Here is a 23,785-nt window from a genome sequence, read left to right as displayed (position 1 = left end):
CCCAGATTCCTGTTTTCTGAGCGTTCTTTGTTGGAGCGGAATGGCTGTGAGGCAAACTTTTCAACTGCTAGTTGTGAGTAGACCTTGCAAATCTATAGCAAATGAATGGCCATCGTCAGCAATAGCTGCTACTAGTGATTGCAGCCCCAAAAGAAAGAAAAACAAACCAAAAAGCCACCAAAAAACAAAAGCAGTAGCAAGTAGCCCTTTGTAACCTTGGGGGCTTCGAGGGTTTCAGCACAACTGAACTTTACACACTTCATGTGGCACTGTAATGAACTTGGGGTACATTATAATAGACGTTGCTTAATATAGTCCCAGCCCTCCCTCTGTTGGACTTAATGGTTCAAACCATTAAACTTCTGAGGACCCTCCGCTTCTGGAACTTCCTGATTTCACAAGAAAAGAATGTATTTAATTTAGTGATGAATCAGGATCAAGAATTGCCATGTTTAATTTTTTTAATAATGAAAATCCATAAGAGTTTAAAATATTCTGAGACACACCTAGCTTAGCAAACACCATGGAACTCCATGTATCTCTGAAGTCACACATAAACTAGCCAGCACCTGAGTGCTGGTTGGCCCCCTTTGGCACTGGAACACAATAATTTATTAAGCTTCAATACTTAATAAGTGTGCACAAATATCATGCAAACGTACAGCCGTACTCACTAACGAAAAGTGTATTAGAGTCTTAGACGTATACAAAACATCTTGTAAACAAAAGGGAAGAGGTTGGTATTTTCTGTACAAAATATGCAGGCTTTCCTTTTTTTTTTAATAATCTGTAAGATGCATCATACTTTGGGCATTTTCAAAAAGTGGAAACTGTATAAAAATAAATATTCTATTTACAAACACACACACAGGCCAATCCCAGGTTAGAGGCATCACTGCAAAACAAAAACAAACACAAAACAACATGGAGTTAGTGTCAGTTGGTCTGTGAGTGTTTATTTCCCTTGTGGGAAACGAGGTGGGTCTTGTCCTGGGTTGGATGGGAGCTTTGGGTAGGGGAACTGGGGGAGTCAGGAGCCCGCTTCGTTCCAAGACCCTGGTGCTGGCTCTCAGCATCCTGAGGGTGGGAAACCACTTTCTCTTTCCAGTCATTCCCCGTCCTGGCCACTAGAGGGCACTTTCTCCCTATGCTGCCTTTGGAGGCCTGGCTGTTGAATTAATTGCATCTTCCCAAAATGAATTAATGGTGTGAACCAACAGACACCAGGCTCTCTAGTTGTTTCTCCCAGACATTGCAGCTCTCGAGAGTAGGCTGTTCTTCCCCTGCTAAGCCCAACCATTTCTATCTCCTAACCATCCACAGCAACCTTGAAGAAGAAAATCTTTTTTCTTAGGGGACGCACCCCTTTCCTTCTTCTTGGAGCTAACTAGGTCTACAGGAACTCACCGAGAGGGCGAGGCACAGCGAGAGAGACAGATTCTTGGGGAGGCATCTCCCTTGAGGGCTGAGCTTTCCCTTTCTCTGGTTAGGGGTGCTTTAGGTACCTGGGTGGTTTCATCGCTTTTACTGAATCGCATGAACTAATGAGATTGTGGGCACTTAGCCGGAGGATTGTATTCATCTCATTGTAAGTGTGACTCTGCTGTCACTGGGCAGGACTGGATCAGCTAAGCGCAAACTCTCAGGCAGGTAGTGGACTCCAGCCCTTTAATGAGGATGAACCCACACCTTGAGACCTCAGTGATAAAGGGCTGGCATGAAGTCTCTGAGCGGGAGGCAAGGTGGAGGGAGGCCGTGGGTGGGACTGCATGGCAGCTGCTACCTTTGCCAGGACCAAGCTGGGCTTCTGGATTAGCAAACCAGTGGCCCTGGTCATGCCGGGGAGCCTTGCACTTTGGAGGCCCTGGATGAGTGGGGTGATTGCATGTAAGGACCCAGCCCAGTGCTGTCAGATGGCTTTAATGATGGCAAATGCAGGGGCAAGTGTGAACAAATGAAACCTCATTGTTGGTAGGTTGAGGTTGGGCTGCAGGTCTCATGTGCAGAAGCATGGAGCTCTGACAGCTTAAGTTCAAGGGGCAAGGTAGAGTGGTGAGCTGGCCGATCTCTAGGAGGAGGTATAGAATCTATGTGACTTTATAGTTTAAACAACTTAGATTTCCTATATCTGGATGATGGCTTAAATGGCCTCCTACGAGCACTATGAGACTAGCTAATAATAACTAATTTTAAAACATGGTTTAGAACTCCTTGCAGGAGAAGTATTGTATAATTTAACCACACAAAGCATAAAGATGTCATCTGTCTGACTACATGGAACTTCCATACACTCGGGTTTGCAGATGCCTTAAAAATCATTTTTAAATGTTCTCAATTTTGTGCAGTGAGTGGGAGGGTGTTTAATGGGCACCCTGCCTGTGGGATTGTTCCTTTTTTGACCCATGTCTTGCTACCTCATCTGCAGAAAGGCCCAGAATGGAAATAGTGCATGCTTTATTCCACCATAGAGAAAGGAGCCCAAGGACACCTCTGCTCCAAGGCACTAGAACCCTGGGAAACCTTACCTTATTCCAGCAGCCCTGGACTGGCAAGCCATCTTCACCCTGCAGTGAGGAAGGAAGGCAGACGGCTCAGACTCTGCGGGATGGCCCACCAAGCAGCAGGACAGGGGGAACAAGGGCCACAAACATCGCGGCGGCCGATCAGGGTGCGGCCCCCCGATATAGTCTGTCTCTTTTCTCTACCCCAGGGCTGAGCCGAAAGGAGGCAGGAAGCAAGCCTGCCCGTCTGCCCACTGGCCAAGCTCACATGTAGTTACAGTGCAAGGCCAAGACACTAGCCTGTGGGCTCAGCAAGCAGGGGTCACCTGAATGCTGTGGAGAGGACAGACTAGAGGCCTGCTGGTCTCCCCTCGGGCTGTACTGAGCGCGGGGTGCCCGTGGGCGTCACTCAGCGCTTGGGGGCCTCAGTTTCCTCCTCCGTAAAACCTGGGGCAGGTGCGGCTCTATGAAACGACCGCCCCCACTTCTTCCATTCTCTGATTTTTTCTCTCTTCCTTAGCAGCTAGGGGAGGACATCTAGGCAATTCCCACCTGGTGGTCAGTAAGGAGGAGGAGGGGTGATTTCACAGGCATTGCAATGTGGGCCTGAGGTGCCTTCAGCAGGGAGGCAGGGCTCCTGGCACAGCCATTGCTGGGGACTTGGGGGGAAGAGGCAGTGGTGGAATGGGAAGCCACCGGGTGCCGCTTGTTCCCTTTGCCGGTGCACCTCCGGAGCACCTACAGCCTCAGGACGTCCCGAGTCTCCTCGGGCCCTGCTATCCTGGCTGCTCTGGCACTCCCTGCAGGACCCTAGAAACCACTTAGAGGCAGGTGGGGAGGGTGAGGTTGAACCAGGGCAAAGATCTGGTTCTTAGTCCGGGTCTATTAGAATTGCAGCCCAGATTCTAGAACTCCAGGCTCCAGGGCAGAGAAAGAGACGCACACGAGGTTTCAGGGGACTGCAGCAAGTGGTCAGCCCCCGCGAAGCCGGAATGGGAGCACCCTGTGCCCTGGACCTACTCATCCACCCATGACAGGTGCCAAAACCACTCACCTGGCATCCAGCAGACAGCCGGCCCTGCACGGGGGCCGCAGAAGTCTAGTTACCTTGTACTAAAATTCCCGATCAACAGCCCCCCAGCCCCGCCCCACTTCCACAGTAACACAGCGCAGGAGAGGGCGAACAGCAACAATGAGAAACAAGAAAGGCAAGGCATGTACACTTCCACAGCAAAAGTCACACACAAATGTTATTGGAGAAAATGCCAGTAAGGTCAAATCCAGATAACTTTCATTGTCCCCTCTGGGTCGGGGAGGGTCTGCAGGATGAGGTGGTGCATCCCAGGGTTCCATGAGGACCTCTGTCCCTTTCCCCAGCCCGCCACAATGCGACACTTCACACGGTCTCTGGAAGGGAGAGGAGCCTCCGTGGACCACAGGGGCATTCCCACTGGCACGTGGATGGTGGCAGGGGGGACAGAGGAGGGCTGGGCAGGCAGAGGGGAGTGACAGTGTGTGGGTGAGAAGCAGGGAGGCCAGGGCTGCAGTTGTCAGAACTCAAGTGTTCAGATCGTGGGAAGGGTCATGGCAGAGGGGACGCCTGGCTGCTTGGTTAACGGAGGTGCCGCGGAGGGCGCGGGAGATTCCATGGCTGAGAAAGGCGCCTGTGCGGTGCGCGCTGCATGCTGGGGGTTCAAGGTGGGGGTGGGAAGGTGGGGAGCGCGGTGGGAACGGGAGGCTTGCGACGCTGCTTGCTCTGCCGTCCTTCGTGTTGCCTGTGTGGTCCTAAATAGTCCCTTCCAGGGGCTCTACGGTCACCTGTCAGGGTCACACAGAGATAATTCCTGTGTCACCCTGGGGTGGGGATGTGAGGCTGGGAATGCTCATCTGACAATTACTGGTCTGAAACTAGATCCACGAGCTCCAAACCTCCTCCAGAAATTTAGGAGAGCAGGAAGTTTTTGAGCCAATTGCCTTGGATTGGAGTGCCGTCTCCTGCTTCCCCTGCAGTATGTCCAAAGGATTGCTGTAGAAGCCTCAGGTGTCCCTGCTTGGAGAGGGACTGGGCCCCGCGGGACCAGAAATGCCACCACTTAGGTGGGACATGCTTGGGAGCGGGTCCTAAATGTCGCCCCTCCCTCCCTGTCTCTCCCTTCCCTTCCTTAACTACATTCTTAACCTTTCCAGGTTCTTTCAGACTTTTTGGTTGTGAACCACCTAAAGATGAAAAAAAAAGGGAAACCAAGGGAGGGTCTTGTAGTGTCTTCTGAGATTTAAGCATAAAGGATGAACCCTACAGGATCCAGAATCCTGATTTTGGACCGTCCCCTGGTTCTGGGGGTGTCGCCGGGGCAGTGATCCCAGATCTATGCCGGAAGAACAGTCAGCATACCCCCTCCTCTACTTTGGTTCTAGAACTCCTCATTCTTCCCCGTGTTCATAAGGTGCCCATCTTTCCTCTGCTAAATCGTGCGATGCTGGAGTGGAGCGGGACATGGGGCCAACTGAGGCATCTCATTGAAATGTTTTGCCAACGCTTTTCCAACTAACTGCAGTGTGTGAAGGAAGAGAAGTCACAATCCTAATAACTTGTCCTGAGAATCCACTTCCCTGGCTTGCTTTCTGGTGGCAGGTTTATCTAGAAGCAGTTCTGAAAGGAGGGTCTGATGCAGCTAAGGTTGGCATCGGGTGGGGAGGGCCGCTCACATTAAGGTGATGGGCTTTTGAAGCAGCTGCAGGAGGAAGCCAAGAAAGCATCCTGGCAGACTCTGCATGCAAGAGGGGAACGTGGCGGGAGCCCCCTGAGGACCAGCTAAGGCAGGGTGACCCTTGGTGTCTACTGAGTGAAGAGTGACAAGCAGGAGTGTGCAGGGCAGCGGGAGAGGCGCACAGGCACAAGCCGCACACGTGGGGAAGCCCACACTGGCCATGCAGGAAAGGGAGGGTGATGCCATACCAGTGGGCACGGGGCATCCAATCCGTCCAGCCCTGGTAACCCCGGCTCCCCTTTCTCTCCTTTAAAACCTCGGTGTCCCTGTTCACAAAACCAACCACGATGATTATTTAGGTCAAGGCTGGCCAGCTCCGACTGTGGTGTGGACAGGCCCTGTCCTACCCTGGCCAGGATGCAGGACCCTCGAGGCATCTACAAATACACCCCAGTTCCCAGTTGATTCCCGTCTTCCCAGTTCAGTTTTTGTGCTATCTCTGGCTCCTGGGAGAGTTGAGCTTTGGAACGTGTACATCCCGCCCCCTCTCCATCTAGACTCACTCGGAGTAATCACAGGTGAACTTCAACTTCAGCGCATCATAATTTCAGGACCTTCAAATGAGTTGAGGGACACTTGAGAAGCCCGGCATATGTGCCACGAATCGTTCGTCGTTGGCTGGTTTGGGAAGGCTTCGTGGGGGTCTGTCTACAGATTTTGGTCTGCAGCTTTACAGGTTTTAGCCGGATGGCTGGTGAGCATTGGGAGGCTGTGTAGGAAAGCCCCTTTCTGGCCTCGTTCTGCCCAGTTTGGGGCATAGATGGCCCTCAGGAGACGCTAACCCCAGTGTCCTGCATCCTGACCAAGTGGGGATTCAGACAGCTTGAACTGCTGGCCACAGAGGTGGCCACGAAACGAAGAAGGCAAATGCGGGGTGGGTTTCACAATCGCTACACTGGCTTCCAAAGCCAGCCTGGAGCTAAGAGCCCAGGCCTGCTCCCAAATCCCTTTCCTCGTGGTGTCTCCGTTTCCACACATCAGTTGTTCGGCATCTTCAAAGGAAAGGGCTTTAGCGGGAATTACTTGCAGCTGTGGTTTTAGGGCAACACCAACAGCAGGCAGAATTTCATCAGTCACATGAGCAGGTCGGTTTTGGTGGCATCAGTGGAGTCATTTGGTTTTCATCTTTTTATTTGCCTTCTTTGTTTCCAGCTTGCAAACCTCAAGGAAAAACCCAGAACAACCAAGTGATAGATGGAAACATACCAATGGACAGGGGGCATCTAATCCAGGCGCTCCTTGGTCTCCCTTATCCCCCTTAGGCCCTCTAGAGCCTTTCTTCCCCCTCTCCCCCTGTAAATAACGGTTTAGTCCAAGAAAAAAAATAACATAAAAACTTTAGGATCATTCATGTGTTAACATTAGAGACAGAAAAAAAAAAATGAAAGCGGGAAAAATAGATTCTCTCAATTAGGATATTCTCCCCAGTAGGATTAGGGGTCAGTCCCTGAGAATTTGGCTAAGGCAGGTGCGGAGGGGGCGGGGAGCAATAGGGCTGAGAGCCAGAGGTGGGAGGAAGTGCGGATGGATGATACTGGTGGCCAGTTTTGCTAATTCTGAGCCCAGAGTGCATCTATAATGAACCTGGGGGACCCACTTCCTTCTCTTTGAGGGTTCATTTTTGAAAGGGTCTGGCCTGACAGCTTTTGTCCCAACTGGTTGTCGTCCCTTTGATATTCTATGAGGAGGCAAAGTGATTTTGTTTAGAGCCCTGGGGTGTGTGTGTGCATATGGCTGTGAATGCGGCGTGTAGGCGTGTGCACATACATGGTTGTGCATGTGTGTATATGAGCTTGCGCATGTGTACACAAGTGTGTGCATGTACTAGTGTGTGCTCGCACGTGTGTGTACAAGGGCACGTGTGTGTCCATGGCTTATAGGTGGCACCTGGTTCTCGGCGGGGTCCTCCCGTTTTATGTGTGTCTCTGGTCCATCCTGGTCTGAAGTCACAGGCAGCTATTTGTATGTGGGTATGTGGGTTCAAGAAATCCATTTGTCTCTGAAAAGCTTCAGTAAACATCGTCTTTCTAAACTGAACCCTGTTTTGTATGTGTCAGGGTCACTCTCCATTTAAAGTGGGGCTATGGGAAATTCTTGGTAATTAATTTGAGTTTGGATTTTTATATGTTGGGTTTCTCTATAAAGGGGCCAAGTGTGCCCCTGGAGAGTCTTCCTGGGAACTCTCCTCCTCTACAGAAGGCCGGTTGTCTAATGCTTGGGGGCTTCCACAGTGTCCCTTGGGGTGGGTGGCCAAGTGGTCAGAGCAAAGGCTTAGAGCCAGAATAGGATTTGCCTCTTATCAGCCACATGACTTTGGGAACTTAACCTCTCTGAACCTCAGTTTCTTCATCTGTAAAATGGGGATAATAATACCTCCCTCAAAACTTTGTTGTGATATGTATAGCTGAGTCACTTTGTTATACAGCAGAAACTAACACACCATTGTAAAGCAGTTATACTCCAATATAGATGTTAAAAAAAAAAACTTTGTTGCGAGGTCTTTGTGCACATTTAGCGCTTAATACTAAATGTGCACTAATACAGTAGGTGCTCAGTAAATGACAGTGGCTTCATAAAGAGAGCAGTAACGATCGCTACTTCTTGTCAGCCAGTACAGGAGCCAAGGCTGCTGCCAGCGGCATGGTCTTGTGTCTACCGTGTTCCCGCAGTGGAAGGCTGCAGGGTTCCTTAGAGGGAGGCAATGGATAAGAATACTTTTGACGTTTCTCCAGGTCTTTGGAAATTACCCACATTTCTTGATTGCAAAGGTTGCCTGCAATTGCCAACACATCTTTCTAAGTGAGTTTTCTAAAATGCAGGTGCTTACTTAGAAAATGAGATGTGTTTAAGAGGAAACATGTAGACGCATCTTAGGGGTCATCTCATTGGCTCTAAGATATGCCCGCCAATGAGGAAGTCATGGCACGATCAATCTGCAGACAGTGGACAAGCCAAACCACTAGCTGTTCGGAGGGGGAAGCCCCATGGGAAACTTTCTCAGGAATGTGGCCCCTTATTCTCTTTGGGTCAGGCCAGTGCAAAAGTGAGCACAGTTCCCTAAATTCAGAGGGTGAGAGAAGCTCCCAGGGAGTGGGGGATGGTGATGATGTGCCTGTGGGTAACAGAGGGTCAGCGGTGGTCCCTTCCGGATGGGAAACTTGCACTCTGGGCCGTCATGTTCTAAGGGCACAGGAAATAGCCTTAATTGGGTGCCCCTTAAAGACAGTAGAGTAGTACCCTCACCTCCATCCTCCCTGCTCCCCTCTCTCGAAGAGGACATGAAAAGGGCCCTGGTGCAGAGGGGATTCTAGCTGGTACGGGAGAGGGGCAAAGAGAGTCAAGCAGCAGGGGTTTCTTAAAAAAATAAATAAATGTACAAAACTGCGTTTAGAGGAAATAAATTGAAGTTGGGGGAGTGGAAGGGAAAGGATGAGGGCTATGGGATTATTATAATAGGGTGAACATATCTAGAGGGAGAAATAGTGAAGGAGTAAAGGAAAGAAGCAGCAGGCTGAGGCCGAGAGAGAGAGCAGAGGAGAGAGAGCTAGGAGGTAAGGGGGCCTGGGGAAGCAAGACACGCACACACACAAGTGTGCACACACATACGTGCACACACATGCACACACACATGTACACCCAGGCACACACGTGCACACTTCCACACACGTACACACACACCCCAGATGGCACCTCTCGCAGCGTGGGAGGAGCCTCACCGCACACTCTTAGACCTTTCAGTTGGCTGGCTTGCAGGCAGCTCCTCGGTTACACCCAATTTTCCTGATACCCAAATTGCCAAATTCACACCACCCTTTATCCTCTGATGGACTGTTTCATCCTAAAAGTGGCTCCTGGGCCAAATTCACAGAGCTGTTAATGGACAGGAGAATGCCCCTAGTGACAAGGACAGAATCATTCCCCTGGCATGTGTGTCCCCTTGGAAAACTGCCTATCTTGGGCTCTGGGCCTTGGCCACCACTACAAGGACTGTCCTCCTTCCATGAGCAGAAAGGAGACTCCAAGACCATCCTCTGGCGGTACTTGGAGAAGCATGGCTTTAAGGCTGTGAGATAGGATAACAGACGGTGGGGAGCCCGCCCGAGCCTCTCTGACGGGGACCCCGGGTGTGATGGGGGCAAAGTTTGGGAGCCCCCTTCCACACTCGGTGGGCACGGGCGTCTTGAACATCTCCAGCTTCATCTCCATAAGAAACAGTGAAGCTTCCAACTAGAATGTCATCTTAGCACTCCTGGCCTTTTACTTTGACAAAAGTGTCAGCATTCTGAGCTTCCAGGCACCAGAAAACACGGGTCAGGGCACAGAGCTGACTCTGCCTGGACCTTTCTTCATTTTGTAGGCTTTCATTACCAAACCCTCATCTCTCCCCTTAGAAGTCCTGTTAGGGCTGGTGGTATAAAGAGGTCTGGAAGAGGAGGTGAGCTGTAGGTGGGACTCTTCTAGGATGTTCTGGTATCCAGACAGTCAGAGGTCTTAGATGGAAGAACAAGCTGGTCCTTGATTTGGAAAGCTGCCCTTTAGAAGGAGTTGACTGGTTCTTTATGGTGCACTCAGAGGAAGGTTCAGGTACCTTGCTTGTTTTCTGGACTTGACTTTTACTGACATATTGCTGATTTATATGTGGGACTGGGGGGAAGTGTATAAAACCTTGGACACAGCAAGTGGAGAAGAAATACTTCCCCACTGGATAGTGGGGACTCAGCGGCTCATTCAATGACCTCGGTTCCTTGAGCATCAGAGCCACCAGCCTGCCGGCCCTCTAGAGCACACAGTCACTACCAATGGGAGGACTAGCTTTGCAGCCTTCAAATGCCCGGTGCCTCAAGCCAACTGAAAAAGTCATAAGAGATAGGTTTAACAAGTGTTAATCGAATTAACAAAGAACACCGGAGCACTTTAGACATAAATTAGAAAGGTTAGTATGTCAACTGAGAGGTGCAATGATCAATTATTTCAGTGGCCTAAATTCTTGGATGCCACAGTAACGAAGGTGGGCTTCCCAGCCTGCCTGAACAGGCTGGCCCATTTCTGGAAGTAGAACTGTTTATTCCAGGGGTTTCTAGACTTGGGCTCCCCATGGACAGTCTGGGAGGGGTCGCTCTGCCTCTTCCTTCTTGTTCATAGGATATATGGGACAGATTGATTGCTTTTGACCAGCTGCCAGAAAGGAAAATTTAGGAATATGGAAGCATTCAATAAATCGATCTTAAATGGAAGAGACTTGCATTGATGCCAGATATAAATGTACAGATTCTGGCATGTTCTAGCCATAAACACGGTTATCGGTGTTCAAAGATCAGCGGAAGGCCTGGGTTCTGGAAGCCACCTGCTCTGTCTCTAACAGTCCTGGGAACTCAGTACATGTTATCATAGTTCAGGGCCTCGTTTCTCCATCGGTTCGTCCCACTCCTCTTTCACCTCTAAGATCCTTGGGTATTATTCCCACTAGAAGATGCTCTTGGGCTTCTAGGGGACGTGCATCCCACTGAGAACCCCTGTGATGAGGCAGCCAATGAGACGTCCTAGAAGGGAACCCAAAAGTCATCCCTCGGTCAGATGCAGTGGGATGATCTCTCCTGGGCACAAAGGTGCCACGTGTCATGTGCCATCAGGTGGCTGTGGGTGCTGTGGACGGACACTCAGCAACTGCGTCTTGGTGAACACGGCAGAAACCAAAGGGGCAGCTGGGGGCCTCGAAAGGCACGATTTCATAGTCCTGCCGATTCGTCCCAAGAGAAATAATGGCTGGGATAGCTTTTTAAAGGGTTGGCTGTGTACAACAGCTGTCTGCTTGTTCTTGGAACTGGGATTTATTTTCTCTCTCACCAGTGGCCTGGGATGCCTGGTAAAACTAAGTGTCAGAAGACTAGGACACAGCAACGACGGATGTAAAAATACCATTCAGGGGCCCATTATCAGGGCAAGCTAGAGAGAGCCGGGCACGTGGCTCCTGTTACTGGATGGCGATGCTAATCTGACGGCTGCCCTGGGATTCAGCCTCCCCTTTCCACGCGGAAAAATACATGCTGCAATTTCAAGATTAGGTCCCGGGCTCCCTGTAATGCTATGGATGGAGCCCCTCACTATAAAGCCTTTTAATTTAGGATGCTATATCAGGAAAGACTGTATTTCCATGTTGGGTCAGGAATCCCCAGTTGGTCATTTCACCTCACCATGATGACATTAGTAACCACAGCCAAAGTGCGAGGACTCAGACTCACCCGGTTTCCTTTGTCCCCGGGTGGTCCGTGTAAACCCTGCAGTAAATCAGAGAAACGAAGACAGGTTAATGAGAAGGCACAGGATGGCCGTACCGTCCTTCCTTCCAGGCTCATAAAGCTCTTTACTGGTGCCTAATTCATCGGAGACGGGCTTAATTATCCCCATTTTACAGAAGGGGGACAAAGGAGAAAACTGCTCAAGGAACTTGACCTAGAGACAGATAACGAGTTATGGGTAAAGTCAAACACAGTTCTGGTTTTCTCTCTTGGCACCAATGCCCTGGCCTGCGGCCGAGTTCTTCTAGATGGTCCGTGCTGAGGACACGGTCTGGGCGCAGAGACCTCTCCTGGAAGGGCAGGGATTTGCATGGCTCTCCCACCAGCCGCTTGCTAGAAAAATGACTCCAAAGCTCCCGAGCCCCTCTTTTCAAGGTGCCGGCTGCTCCCCTTGTCTTTAGCTGGGGAGTGGGCACGAGGCAAAGACTGGCCGGAGGTGCCTACTTAGCCAAAGCACAGCCGAGCATGGAACCACGAACAAGTGTATGACCTTCAAGCGGGTGGGAAACCAAAGTCCTGGCTCTCGTAGGCAGCCGACTTCTATAAGCCAGCAAGGAGACGTCGGCTGCAGATGGAAAGCCAGTCCCGTGGGAAGCTGCCCGTCTCAGGAGATGTCTCCTTGCCCGATGGTGATCTGGACCTGGTTCGGTCCCTCCTCGAGGGTACGGGCCGTGGCACATTCACCTGTGAGACCCCCGCTGCCTTGAGCACAGAGCCCTGCAGCGGAAGGTGCTCATCTGTGTTTGCTACAGCCAGTTAGACGGTGCACACGGCTGAGGACGTGGTTCCCTAACAGGGGCCGTGTGCGCCAGGGTTCGCCTCTAGCGGTGCCCGGCGGGGAAGTTCTAGCGCGTGGGCTAGTGGCTGTCGGTTGCTTCCACCGCCACAGAACTGGGCACTGTCGCTTGGCCCTAGATTTTCTGCCCCAGGCTCTGGGTGTTCTGTTTTGGCAGTGCTTCTGGGGGGGACCAGGGCAGGTGGAGAGCAGCCTCTGAGCCCATGAGACTTACAGGAAGCCCAGCTGCTCCCGTTGGTCCTGTCATCCCAGGGTCGCCTTTGCTGCCCTGAAACCGGAGAAAGAACACATAAGCCTTCTCTGACATGGTAACAACCTCCCGTCAGCCATTTTCTGTTTTCATACAAAACTTGGGAAACCTTTCCAGTCTCTTCAAAGAGACACCCCCCGCCCCCAAACAAGGAAGCGAGGGCTGGGCGGAGGGCGGGGTGAAGGTGGGGTGACTGCTGAGGACTCTGCCCCGAGGAGGGGGCCTGGAAGCCTCTCTCACCCTCCCTCCACGAAGCCTGGCCCCCCAACGCGCTTAGGAAGGACTGGACAGTGGGGGTACAAGTTGGCCAGAGGCAGAAGCAGTGGGGAGAACAGGAGCAGGAAACGGGCACGGACAAGGGAGACGGGGGCGAACGGGGAGAGGAAGAGAGCTCTGATTTCTCTTCGAAGCTGTGTCACCCCTCGGAGCAGCCACCCTGGTTCCCCCAGTGGCTGGTGATCTCAGGGAAGCCCACGCCTCTCTCCAGAAGCTCCCCACCCTCTCCTCCCTCCCCTCTGCCAGCTGTGGGACCCGAGAGCGTAGCGATAGAGCCCCCGGCGGCAGACGGCAAGAGGGAGAGCTGCTCCCGCGGGCAGAGAGCCCAGCAGACGGCCACTCAGAGGTCCAGCACCCAAGCCGGGCCCCCAGCGACCCCAGGCCCCGCGGTGCGGAAACCGGGCCAGGCTGGGAGGAGCCGCCGCGCGGAACTCTCCTGCCTCCGCCCGCCACCCTGGCTGCGGGAGACGTGACCCCTGGTAGCCGGCCTGAGGCACAGGTCTCCTGGCTTCTCGATGTCTCCCAGGTTTTCTAACACCACCTGGCACTCTGTTTCATGCCGTATCCCTAAATCACTGCAGAATTGAGGCGTGTCCGGTGACAGCAGGGCCTGGGGCCTTGTGTGGCCCCTGGGACTGATGCCAGGTGACCGGAAGCTGAGTGAAGGAAGCTCTCCAAGTCTCTGTCCACTTGTAGCTACAAAATGAGCACCTCAGGCCTGCCTGCCACCCCATGGGCTGGGAGGGTCATCCAGAGAAGACATGGATGAGGTGCTTGCCGGGTCGAGGAGGAACGGATGGGGGCCGAGATGGCTGGCTGACGCGGTGGCCCTGTGGGCTGCAGGGGCTGAGGACCCGAGGCTGAGAGGGGCAGCAGGGCCCCCCCTGTCCTGGTGGTCCAGGCTCCCGGCTCGCTGAGCACTCACCCTCTCTCCCTTTGGTCCCGCTGGGCCTGGAACTCCAATTGGTCCTGGAGTACCCTGGGGAGGTGAAAGAGCACAGAGGTGAGGGTCCTGACGCCGAGGGGAGCCCCGGGAGCCCCGCACGACACCTGGAGATGAGCAAGGTCCAGAGGCCCAGTTTTCAGGGTTGGCGAGGCCCGGCTTGTTCAGGGCGGTCATTGGACTGGGCCGCGTTCCTGTTTGGGTTTGGGGGCCTCGGGGAGAGAGCGCCTCCCCGCTGCCTCAGAGCCAGATTTGAGGAAGGTACCCCTTTGGTTTCACAACCAAGCTTGCCAAGGCTGAAAACGGCAGAACAGTTGCTTAGTTTGCTCCCAGAAGCGCTCGGGAGGGAGTCGACGCCATCCCGGGGGTGGGGAGGCCGGGGGCTGGCACCCCTTGGCTGACGCAGCTCCACATGCAGCGGGAGGGTCTTCATGCCACAGAGACCGATGCAGACGCACACACAGAGCCAGGCGTGGGAGGGTCATTCCGCCACCGCCCACTCCACCCCCACTGTGGGCCCTGGCCCTGGCCTTCAGCCTCCGGCCAGGCCTTCTGTCCCCATCCCAGGCCCTAGGGAACAGGCTGGATTGGAGAGTGGATTAGTATGCTTCGGATGTCTGCTGACACGGGCCTGGCAGGGAGGTGTGTCCTAAGCACTCCTGACTCGGGGCTGCAGCCCCGGGGGGCAGCTGGAGCGTCAGAGCTGTGTTGATTAGAGACACAGCAGGGCTTGCTAAGGCATAATTAAACGTCTTCTCCAGGTTCCTAATTTATGGCCCGACTAGACGGAGTCTATATTTCCAAGCTTCCTATTGCTCTGCCTCGGTGATTATATTTTCTTGCTCAGGACGTGAGGACTGGGCCTGGGCCTGTGGGCGGTTCCCGGTGGTGCTCCGAATGTAGCTGTGATAGGCAGGGCAGGAGCAAGGTGGGGAAAGGCTGATTTACTTTACATGAAAGTAAAATAGAGGATAAGATGTTCTCGGTGGCTCCTTTGAGGGAAGAAGGAAAGCTGTGGACATCTGTGACAGAGTGTCAGAATAGCACTCTGGAGTCACTGGCCAGCTTCAAGTCCTGCCTCAAAGGCCTACAACTGTGCTATTGGAAAGTTTCTTGGCTTCTCTAAGGATCAGTTTTCCCACCTGTAAAATGGGAATAATAGCATGAGTGTCTGCTTCCTAGGTTGCGGCCAGGTTAGAATGGATGAATACATGTCACACATTTGGTGCTGGGCCCGACACCTAGGAAGTGTCCAGTAAATGTCCTGGCAGGGTAGGATCACTCTTCCCATAAACATTTTCCTTTAAGGTTGTGTTACTGATTTTATAAGAAAAAAACCCTTCAGGTCCAAAGGGGACAGAATATATGAATGTGCACTGCTCCCCTCTGTCCATTATGAAGGAAATAACTAGTTGAGAGGAAAGTCATGGTTTCTCGTGATTCCAGCCACAGATAATGCCCCTAGCCCAGACTGGCCACCTGGGAAAGGTGTGCTAGGTGCGAGGAGGATGGAAAGAAAGGGACTGTGGTGGGGGGCAGCTGTGGTGCCACAAGAAGTGAAAGGTGTGGTTGTGACATGCCATCAGAACACTGAGCTGGGACTCGCCCGTGTGCTCCTAAGTGCTACACCTGCCCTCACCCATCAGTGCAGTCCCCACCCACATACACACCAGACTGGTGGCTGCACAGGACTAGAAAGCCCTTGTGGGCAGACAGGAGATGGACAGAGCTCACAGCATGAAGACAACACAGCATGACGGGCACATACAGACACTGTTGTGTTTGGTGGGGATGAGTCACGGCCCAAACCCCTAGGGCTGGGGTCCCAGGCTGAAGTCAGCACTCCTTTAGGAACAGAGTCTTTGCTGCTGGAGCAGCCTCCCACCCCACAGCCAGTGTTCTGGAAATTCAGATTTGAGGACCCTGGGTGCATTCCACAGACAGGGAAATTTAGATGGAGGCCAGCTGTCTTTGGTCAAGAGGCGTGAATAAGCACTTGTGAACTGAGCACAGATGGTACTTCCTGGTGTTGGTGGTGGGATGAGGCACACCTCACTGAAGAAGTGAGGCCACAGCGGGACAGACGAAAGGGATTACAGGCCAGGGCTGGGGTGGGGGGGGGTGGGTTGAGGGGTAATGGAGAAGTGACACTCACCGGTGGCCCAGGCCTGCCGTCCAAACCTGAAGCTCCCTGGACAAAGGGAACAGTTTGACCAAAAGAAGGGGAAGGGAGGAATGGGAGGGAGAAAAAGGGACCAGGGAGGGAAGAGGTGAGTGAAGCAGTGACTCTGGACAGACATAAATGCTGGTAATTAAATAAAATGGGAGAAATAAGCTTGGGAGGACAGGTAATGTATTCACATGAAAACCAACAAAAAACATGGAGACACCGAGTGCAGTGTGGCCAACTGCTGAGCAAGCTGGGTGGAGACCAGTGCAGGTGGCCGTTACGATCCTCTGTGCCCCCTGCTCCCCTCTCTCCTTTCATCCTCTCTCAGAAACCTCTCTTCCAAGGGATTGAAGTGTTCCAGGGAAAGAGATATAGAAAGTAAATTCATGGAGAGGTGTCTGGAACCAGAGCTAGTGCATCCTTCCCAGGACCAGTCTTACTTGGGGAAGACACGCCTACATGGCAGGTGGGGCCCAGGTGAGGGTGGTCTTTCCAGTCTTTTTTGCATACTGTTGAGGCGAGGCCACACTGGGGGACCCCAGAAGGCTCAGCATTGAATTACAGCATCCAGCTTTGAAATCTGGGCAGAAGCTGGCCTACTTCAACTTCAGCTAGGTGGGAGGAGTTGGGGCCTTGAATGACAATACTAATGATGCCTGACATTTCTCTGGCATTTTACAGTTTGCAAAGCTTAACACAAATTCAGTCCGTTCATATTATCCCAGACAAGGCCTCTTTTATAGAAAAAGCCTTTAGGGGCAGCTGACTGGGACAGAGGTCTAAGGCCATGTATCCCTTGGAATGAACTGTCTGGCAGGTGGGATGCTATTAAGACCCACTCACTGTGCAGCATCCAGTGATATATACAGTGGGAATTAGAGTTCTTGTTCCAATGCTGGGCTATGATGCTGCCCCTACAACCCACCTAGGAGAACAGGGGTACAATTATCTGATGATATCAATAAGACAAAGCAGGGAGAGAGCAACTGGGACATTCTAGGCCAATAAGGACTGAGTTCTTGAAATCTGCTTCCAACTGAGCCTCAGAAACGAGCCTAGGCCTCAGGATTTTAAAGGTGGGGGAATACCCCCAGGTAAGGGAGGGCAGGGAGCTGCTTCCTCCTGGGGCAAGGGTGTTGGGTAGCAGGACCCTACAGGGCCTCGCTTCTCAGTCTTAGGACCACATAATTCTGGGACCAATCTTGCTTATGGCCTAGAGAGTTGTGGTTCTCAAACCCAGCTACAATGTCAGAATCTCCTGGGGTGATGTTAAATAATACAGATGCCTGGGCCCTACCCCAGCCCAATTCAAACAGAATATAGCATACTTGGAAAGCTCCAGGGGATTCCAACGTGCAGCCAGCACTGAGAACCACTTCTGTAGGGCAAATAAGAGGAACGCAGTAGGAAGTACCTGGAAACACAGGCTGCTGCTCTAGGAAGTAAAACACTGAGGGGAAGCCTAAAAACAGAACTTTAGCTAAACATCCATATACTTTGTCTATGCAGCGTTAATACTGAGTTATCTTGAGCGGCCTGGCGCAGAGGGCATGAACTGGAGTTTTGGGGGCCATACGTGGGCCACTGACATATTTTCTATGGGTTGCAGTATTGCAGATAATTTTGATTTAATATTAGAAAATGAGGAGATATCCCATCAAATGCCAGATGTGTAGCTTCCTTAGAAAAATTAGAATACGCAGAAATACTGGACCCTCATTCCCCCAAAGCAACAGTCCGCTGAACTGAGTAGGGCTGTTACCACAGTCCCCACCACTCCTTATTGTCCGTCTGACGTCCACATTAGTTGCCCTTTATGAACACTGCTTGCTCTGTTGTTTTCTTAAGCTAGCCAAAGCACTTCTCTGTACCCGTGTCTCTATCAAAAGTTGACAAATCAAAGATAGACTGGGTACTTTTTCTTTCGTCTGGCGCTTTCTTTGTTTATATTACCTGTATGGTCTTCATTTCAACCCCTGACTGAATTCCCCAATGTTCACTAGGGTTATTGGAGCCATGAAGGTGAACAAGGAGAGGTTTGTGGTTGAGTGGGGGTGGGCAGGAAGGTGCTTTAACAGTAAAGAGTACTTAGTCATTTTGGACACAGCTTAAGACATGGGAAAGTGTCTGCTAAAGTCATCAGTTTACTGTAGTCTGTCAAGCGAATCAGCTCCTTAAATATTCCCACATTTGATGCACTAATGAGGTGTAATCATACCTTTTGTTCTTTCTCTTTGGTTGCTGGGATTACATTAACCAGACCTTCAAACCCTGCCAAGCTGGGGCATCTGGGCTTCCCATCATTCCTCTGCTTTTTACAGCTTCCTGGGGGTGGGAAGTGGCCTTGTGCCCAGCACAGAGGAAGCCTCAGTGGCTGGAAAGAGGCCTTTGCAAGGCTGTGGCCTCAGTGAAGGAGCAGCCTCTGGTAGCCAGGCCATCAACTTCATATGTGACCTCAAGTGACTCAATTTTTTCTCTGGACCCACCAATAAAATGATTATAGGGAATCCTAAAGTCCCTTCCAGATCTTGAAAAACAAGAGAAGAGTGCCAGCCTCACTGGGGTGTGAGGGAGGATGGAGCCCAGGGCTCCGGGATGGGTGGTGGGATGCGCTCACCTGGAGACAGGTGAGGCAGTGATGAGACCATCAGTCACTGGAGCTTGGGGCAAAGGAATTCGCCCAGTCCAGGCCAGACATCGGGAGATGCAGACGCCTTCTGAGCAGCCCCCGCCCTGACCTGGGGCCTTTAGCTGTGATCAGAGATCTCAGGGAACCAAGATGTGAGTGGCCTTAGCCTGCTGGGACCGGAGGATCTGACTTTTTGCAAGCTTTTCTGCTGTGGCCAGTGCTTAAGAGCAGAGAGCAGGGGCTCTCTTGGGGTCTGCCTGGGAAAGTAGGAGAGACATGAATACTCTACTGACCCAGTGCTCCCAAGTCCTCTAAGCTTGGCCCCAATAAGGGCAGATTTTTATTGCCTCAGACAAGCACAAGTAGGGCCTAAGGCTGTTCTCGGGCCCCTTCTGGCTCCCAGCTGGGTCCTCCTTGGGGTGGGGGGCTTTGTCGTGTTCAGATTCACATTCCTCCAGAACCTAGGCCAGGGCCAGCCCAGAGGAGGCCCTCGGTAAGAGAGTTAGAGCCTACGGTCTTGTCCAGGTGGGACAGCAGAACCCCACGGAGCTCTGGAATGCTCAGAACTTTAGAACCTCAAGTTTTCCAGTGGCCTTCTCCCAGGGCCCTGCCCAGCACCTCCTCAGGACCGCCCGGCCAGGCCCCTCACACCAGTTTGCCGGGTCCACGATACTTACGGGTAATCCCAGAGGACCTCGGTCTCCTTTTTCTCCCTGGATGCCCTTCTCTCCTTTTGCTCCATCTAGCCCTGCTTCCCCCTGAAGGAAAGGGAGATGGGCGAGATCACAGAAGGGCATGGCCCAGACGACTCATTCTTGCATTCTGGGGTCCTGCAGATGGGGATGGGTGGTGGGGAGGGATGGTAGATAGAGGAGGGAGGAGGTAGAGGTGGCTGACCCAGGGGTGGCAGGCCGGGGACTCCAAGAATTGCTGAATTCTTAGCCTGGCTCTGCCTCAGTTACAGTCAGTTACTACAGAGTATCTCTGTGGCAGGAGTAGAGACAAACCCATAGGTCAGTTCCAGGTCAGGCTTTGGCATAGATGACCATTTGCAAAGCAGAAAAACTGGGACCCTGCAGATACTGGATGGCAAATGCCTGAAATGCCACAGCTGGAGCTCTGAGGCTCCCACACTAACCAGGAGAGGAAAGTGCCTAGCAGTCCCCTGGAGAGCGCCAGTGTAGGAGACAAGGGCTGTTGTCATGCCAGCAGCCTCCAGCCCCTCTTATCCATTTGAAACGCTGGGGGTGGGAGCTGGGAGAGTCCCAGGCCAGAGTCCAGTGGGCTTGGTCCTGGGAAGGGGTCCCTTGCTATGCCACCCTCTGTCTGCCACCTATACTTAAGGGTGAGTGAAGGGTCTGGGGCAGGTTACATGGAAAAAGGATTTCATCACTGGCTAAGAATCTAACCTGTCACTCTGTAGGGTTGATTGATGGATGGGAAAATTCTGAATCCAAAGCCTGCCCAGTGTCACTGATGGATGTTAACGGGACCATAGGACTTTATTCTGTCCTAATGGTACCCCACTGGCTGAAGCGTCACATGATTTAGTTTAGGGAAGGGGTCAGCTGGGTCCCCTGTCTCTGAAGCATCTTCTCTCTTTTCTGCCTTCACTGACACAGCGCCTTCCCCCACCCCCTTCACCCAGCACCTGTCACGTGATCTCTTCTTACCTTTGGTCCAGGAATGCCTTGGAGCCCCTGCATTTGGAATCAAAACAAAGCATCTCTGGTTAAGTCGACTTTCTTGTCCACAGGTTGGACCACAAAAAAGCAAGGGCCCTGTACAAAAAAGTACAGAGCCTGGCCTGGGGCCCCTTCCCAGGAGAGGTAGAAGGGAATGCTAAGGGGGGTCCACCTTAGGACTTCCTGGGGTGGAGTCTGAGCCAGGCTTCCCCACCCAGGGACTGAGAATCTCGCTGTGGCCCTCACAGCTGACTCATGAGAGAAGATTCAGAGTCTCATGAAGGCAAAATTCAGAGGGAACACAGCAAAAATTAAATAATATGTGCAAAGTGCTTAGAGTAGCATCTGGCACATGGTAAGTTTCAATATACCTTGGTACTGTCATTATTACTACTACTACTACCACTACTACTTGTACCAGTGACAATGGGTGGCCCATCACCACGGGGACTCTGAACCCGGCAGAGGCAAGGACCAGCATCTGTTGGTTTAGGATGCTTGCGGACCCTCGAGGCCCAATGCATAGGGGTCCCTTTACAGGTGCCTTATCATCTGTAACCATGGAAAGGCCAATCCAGTGGGGCTGGTTTTAAATGGGTCACTTTCTATTTTAATCCTGGCCTTCTTGCTGGCTGGTTAGCAGGAATAAAAGAGGGAGAGGAGCAGATGTCTGATGGCAAAGGGCAGAACCGAGTGACAGAATGACTCCTACTCCTGCAAGGAGGGACCAGACCTCGGGGCTGCCATGCCAGTCAACTGTTTCTGGGAAACCGGGTGCTGCCCAGGCTCCTTGGTGTCACAGAGACGATGCCTGCTTAAGGTGGGAGGGAAGAGAAGCAGGGAGGGGCTTGTGGATGTGAAAATCCCACCGTGGAAGGAGGTGATAGTGACCTAAGGTTGAGGTTAAGCCCAGTGACTGCCATGGGGAGGGGATGTTAGGGGCCTAATCACAGTGGACTGAAACATAGACAAGCCCTCCAAACTTACCGGAGGTCCGGGAGGTCCCTCTGGCCCTGGTGGCCCAGGAACCTAGAAGCCAAAGGGAGACAGTTAGCCCACCCCCTGTTATACTCTAAGGGCTCCTGCCTTCTGCCATAGCCTGGGGTCCAGCTAGGGACTGCAAGGCCGAAGGACAGAACTACCAGCACACAGTCTCCCAAACAAAGGCCGAGAACAGGTCAGAAACTCATAGCACCTCATTAGCCTGCACAGTGTTTCGAAAGAACAAACAAACATGGCCATGAAATATGCTCCAAATGCCTATTCTTCTGGATGTTTTTGAAAAACCAGAAAATCTGGCCGCCTCAGGTTCTTGTTTGTGCATGGGAACAGTTGCCTGGAGCTCAATGAGAGCTTTCCCTTCCGGCTGGGGCTTGAGTTCCTCGGTTTACCTCAGTCCTCACCACTCCCTATTATTATTATTATTATTTTTTTTTTTTTAATTTTATTTTTTTTTCAGTACGCGGGCCTCTCACTGTTGTGGCCTCTCCCGTTGCAGAGCACAGGCTCCGGACGCGCAGGCTCAGCGGCTGTGGCTCACGGGCCCAGCAGCTCCGCGGCATGTGGAATCTTCCCGGACCAGGGCACGAACCCGTATCCCCTGCATCGGCAGGCGGACTCTCAATCACTGTGCCACCCGGTAAGCCCTCCCTATTATTTTTAACCCAGACTTCTTGCATTCATTTGTTGCATGCCTGGTCCCGGTTGGCATTTGGGTTTGAGACCTTTAGCTTAAAGGAAGAGAGACTGGTTGTCTGGAATGGGGGGAGACTGAGATGCTTCCGAAGAATATTCCTCAAGCTCCCCAGGTTTGTAACAGACAGGATGGGGACTGTGGGTCTCCGTTTCTCTTGAGGGCAGGTTAAAGTCAAAGAGATTCGGACTGGACAGAGAACACGAAGGAACCCAGGGCGGTCTTCCTCTCTACAGAGGATGCTGTGCAGGGTAGATTCTGTCTCTGGTGAAGATGGACATCCATTTCTCCACAGTCAGCCACCCAAGAGGCAGGAAGGAGACCCGCCTGCTCTTTTCTGAGCCGGTCCCCCCATTTCAGCTTCTGAACTCTCCTTGGGCACCTCACCTTCCCAGGGACAGAATCCCCTGGAGTGTGGCCAGCATGGGGACCCTCTGCCAGGTGACTATAAAGGGAGCCTCTGCACTGGGCAGACAGGGAATCCCTGCTGTCGCTTGGACAGGTGGACTTTTTAACTCATAAATACTATTGTCTCCTTGCAGGGAACTCAATCTTTGGAAACTCTACCTTCTTAAAAAAAAAAGTTTACTGCTTTTTTTCTTATTATAAACAAGTAATTCATATATCTTGATTGGGGTAGAGGTTATATAAATCTATGCATGTATTAAAATTCACAGAACTATCAAAAAGTCAAATTTACCATATTATCATTTTACTATATGATAATTTAAAAATAAAAAAATTTAAAGGAATACAAATTTATTAACATATTAGTAAATTAAAGAGAACTGAAAGAAGATCTCTGAGTAATGCTAATATTTTGCTTTATTTCCTTCTACTACTCTTTTGATGCATAAAATGTATTTGAATGTATGTCTATACTTACGATGGTATCATATATATATAAAATTTGGTTCTCTTCTCTTTTTCACTTAACACAAAACCCACTTTTCCGTGTTTTGTATGTTCCCCACAAGCCTCGTTTCAATGTTGATGTGTTACTCATTGACTGGAATAAAAATGAGTTCCTACCTAGCCGGGCTTGGAGCAGGGCTTGGCGTGAGGAAAGCTCTCCAGCACGGGGACTATTATTACCATTAGTATTTTGTGGTAAGTTATTTAATCATTTCCTTCTTGTTAGAAATGCAGCCTGTTCCCAATTTTTAGTTTAAATACATCTGGAAGGAACATTTTTGCATATTATGCTTTTCCTGAGTTTCAGAGCATTTCTTTAGGAGCCTATCCAAATAAATAACATACATGTTATATAATCAGGTCTGTGTTACTAAATGCAGATGGGGTTTGGTGACACTGAAGGGTAACCGAGGGTTTGGTGGTCTCTCTCTGTGGTAGTGTCTGGGTGGCCCAGGCCCTTCCACCAAATAGCCTCTCCCTCACGTATCCTCGACCTCTGTTGCTCTCCTGGCTCTTACCCTAAGCCTGATTCCTTCCCCTGTTATGAGAAGCTGGCTTCCATCCTGACTACCTCTCACTCCACTGTTCCCTTAACCACCACACTTCTCAAAAGAATAATGCCTCTCTCTGGAAACCCTACCTCTGGAGCTTCTAGGCAAACTCCTACAGAGTCTTCAAGACCCTGCTCCAATGACCCATCTTCTGGGGTGCTCACCCGACTCCCTGAGCTGCTGCCATTCTAGTGCCCAGAACTGGGGACTGTTTGCTGCACAGGGATGGTCTTGTTTTCCTGTCTCCAGGCTCTAGCACTGGAATGGAACATGGCAGGTGCTGTGTGAATACCGCTGAGGGACTTGATGAAT

The 23,785-nt window shown here is 51.6% G+C and overlaps 1 protein-coding gene across 1 annotated transcript in view; it reads right to left on the bottom strand.

Annotated features, from left to right (window-relative positions):
* Nucleotides 1–430: 430 nt before the first annotated feature.
* Nucleotides 431–23,785, bottom strand: part of LOC101270486 (collagen alpha-1(XIII) chain) — an 84,324-nt gene continuing 60,969 nt past the window's right edge. Inside the window, exons 29-38 of the mRNA XM_033407581.2 lie at nt 21,302–21,343; nt 20,303–20,329; nt 19,307–19,387; nt 15,986–16,021; nt 13,813–13,866; nt 12,576–12,629; nt 11,509–11,544; nt 5,458–5,535; nt 2,526–2,564; nt 431–895 (exon numbers count right to left, since the gene is read on the bottom strand). Of these exons, the coding sequence (XP_033263472.2) occupies nt 893–895; nt 2,526–2,564; nt 5,458–5,535; nt 11,509–11,544; nt 12,576–12,629; nt 13,813–13,866; nt 15,986–16,021; nt 19,307–19,387; nt 20,303–20,329; nt 21,302–21,343 (450 nt within the window). The 3' untranslated portion in view covers nt 431–892. The remainder of the gene's footprint in view (nt 896–2,525; nt 2,565–5,457; nt 5,536–11,508; nt 11,545–12,575; nt 12,630–13,812; nt 13,867–15,985; nt 16,022–19,306; nt 19,388–20,302; nt 20,330–21,301; nt 21,344–23,785) is intronic.

The sequence above is a fragment of the Orcinus orca genome, chromosome 14 (assembly GCF_937001465.1).
Source record: "Orcinus orca chromosome 14, mOrcOrc1.1, whole genome shotgun sequence".
Lineage (NCBI taxonomy): Eukaryota > Metazoa > Chordata > Mammalia > Artiodactyla > Delphinidae > Orcinus > Orcinus orca.
The sequence above is the reverse complement of the archived record's forward strand: the minus strand, read 5'-3'. Positions and strand labels throughout refer to the sequence as shown.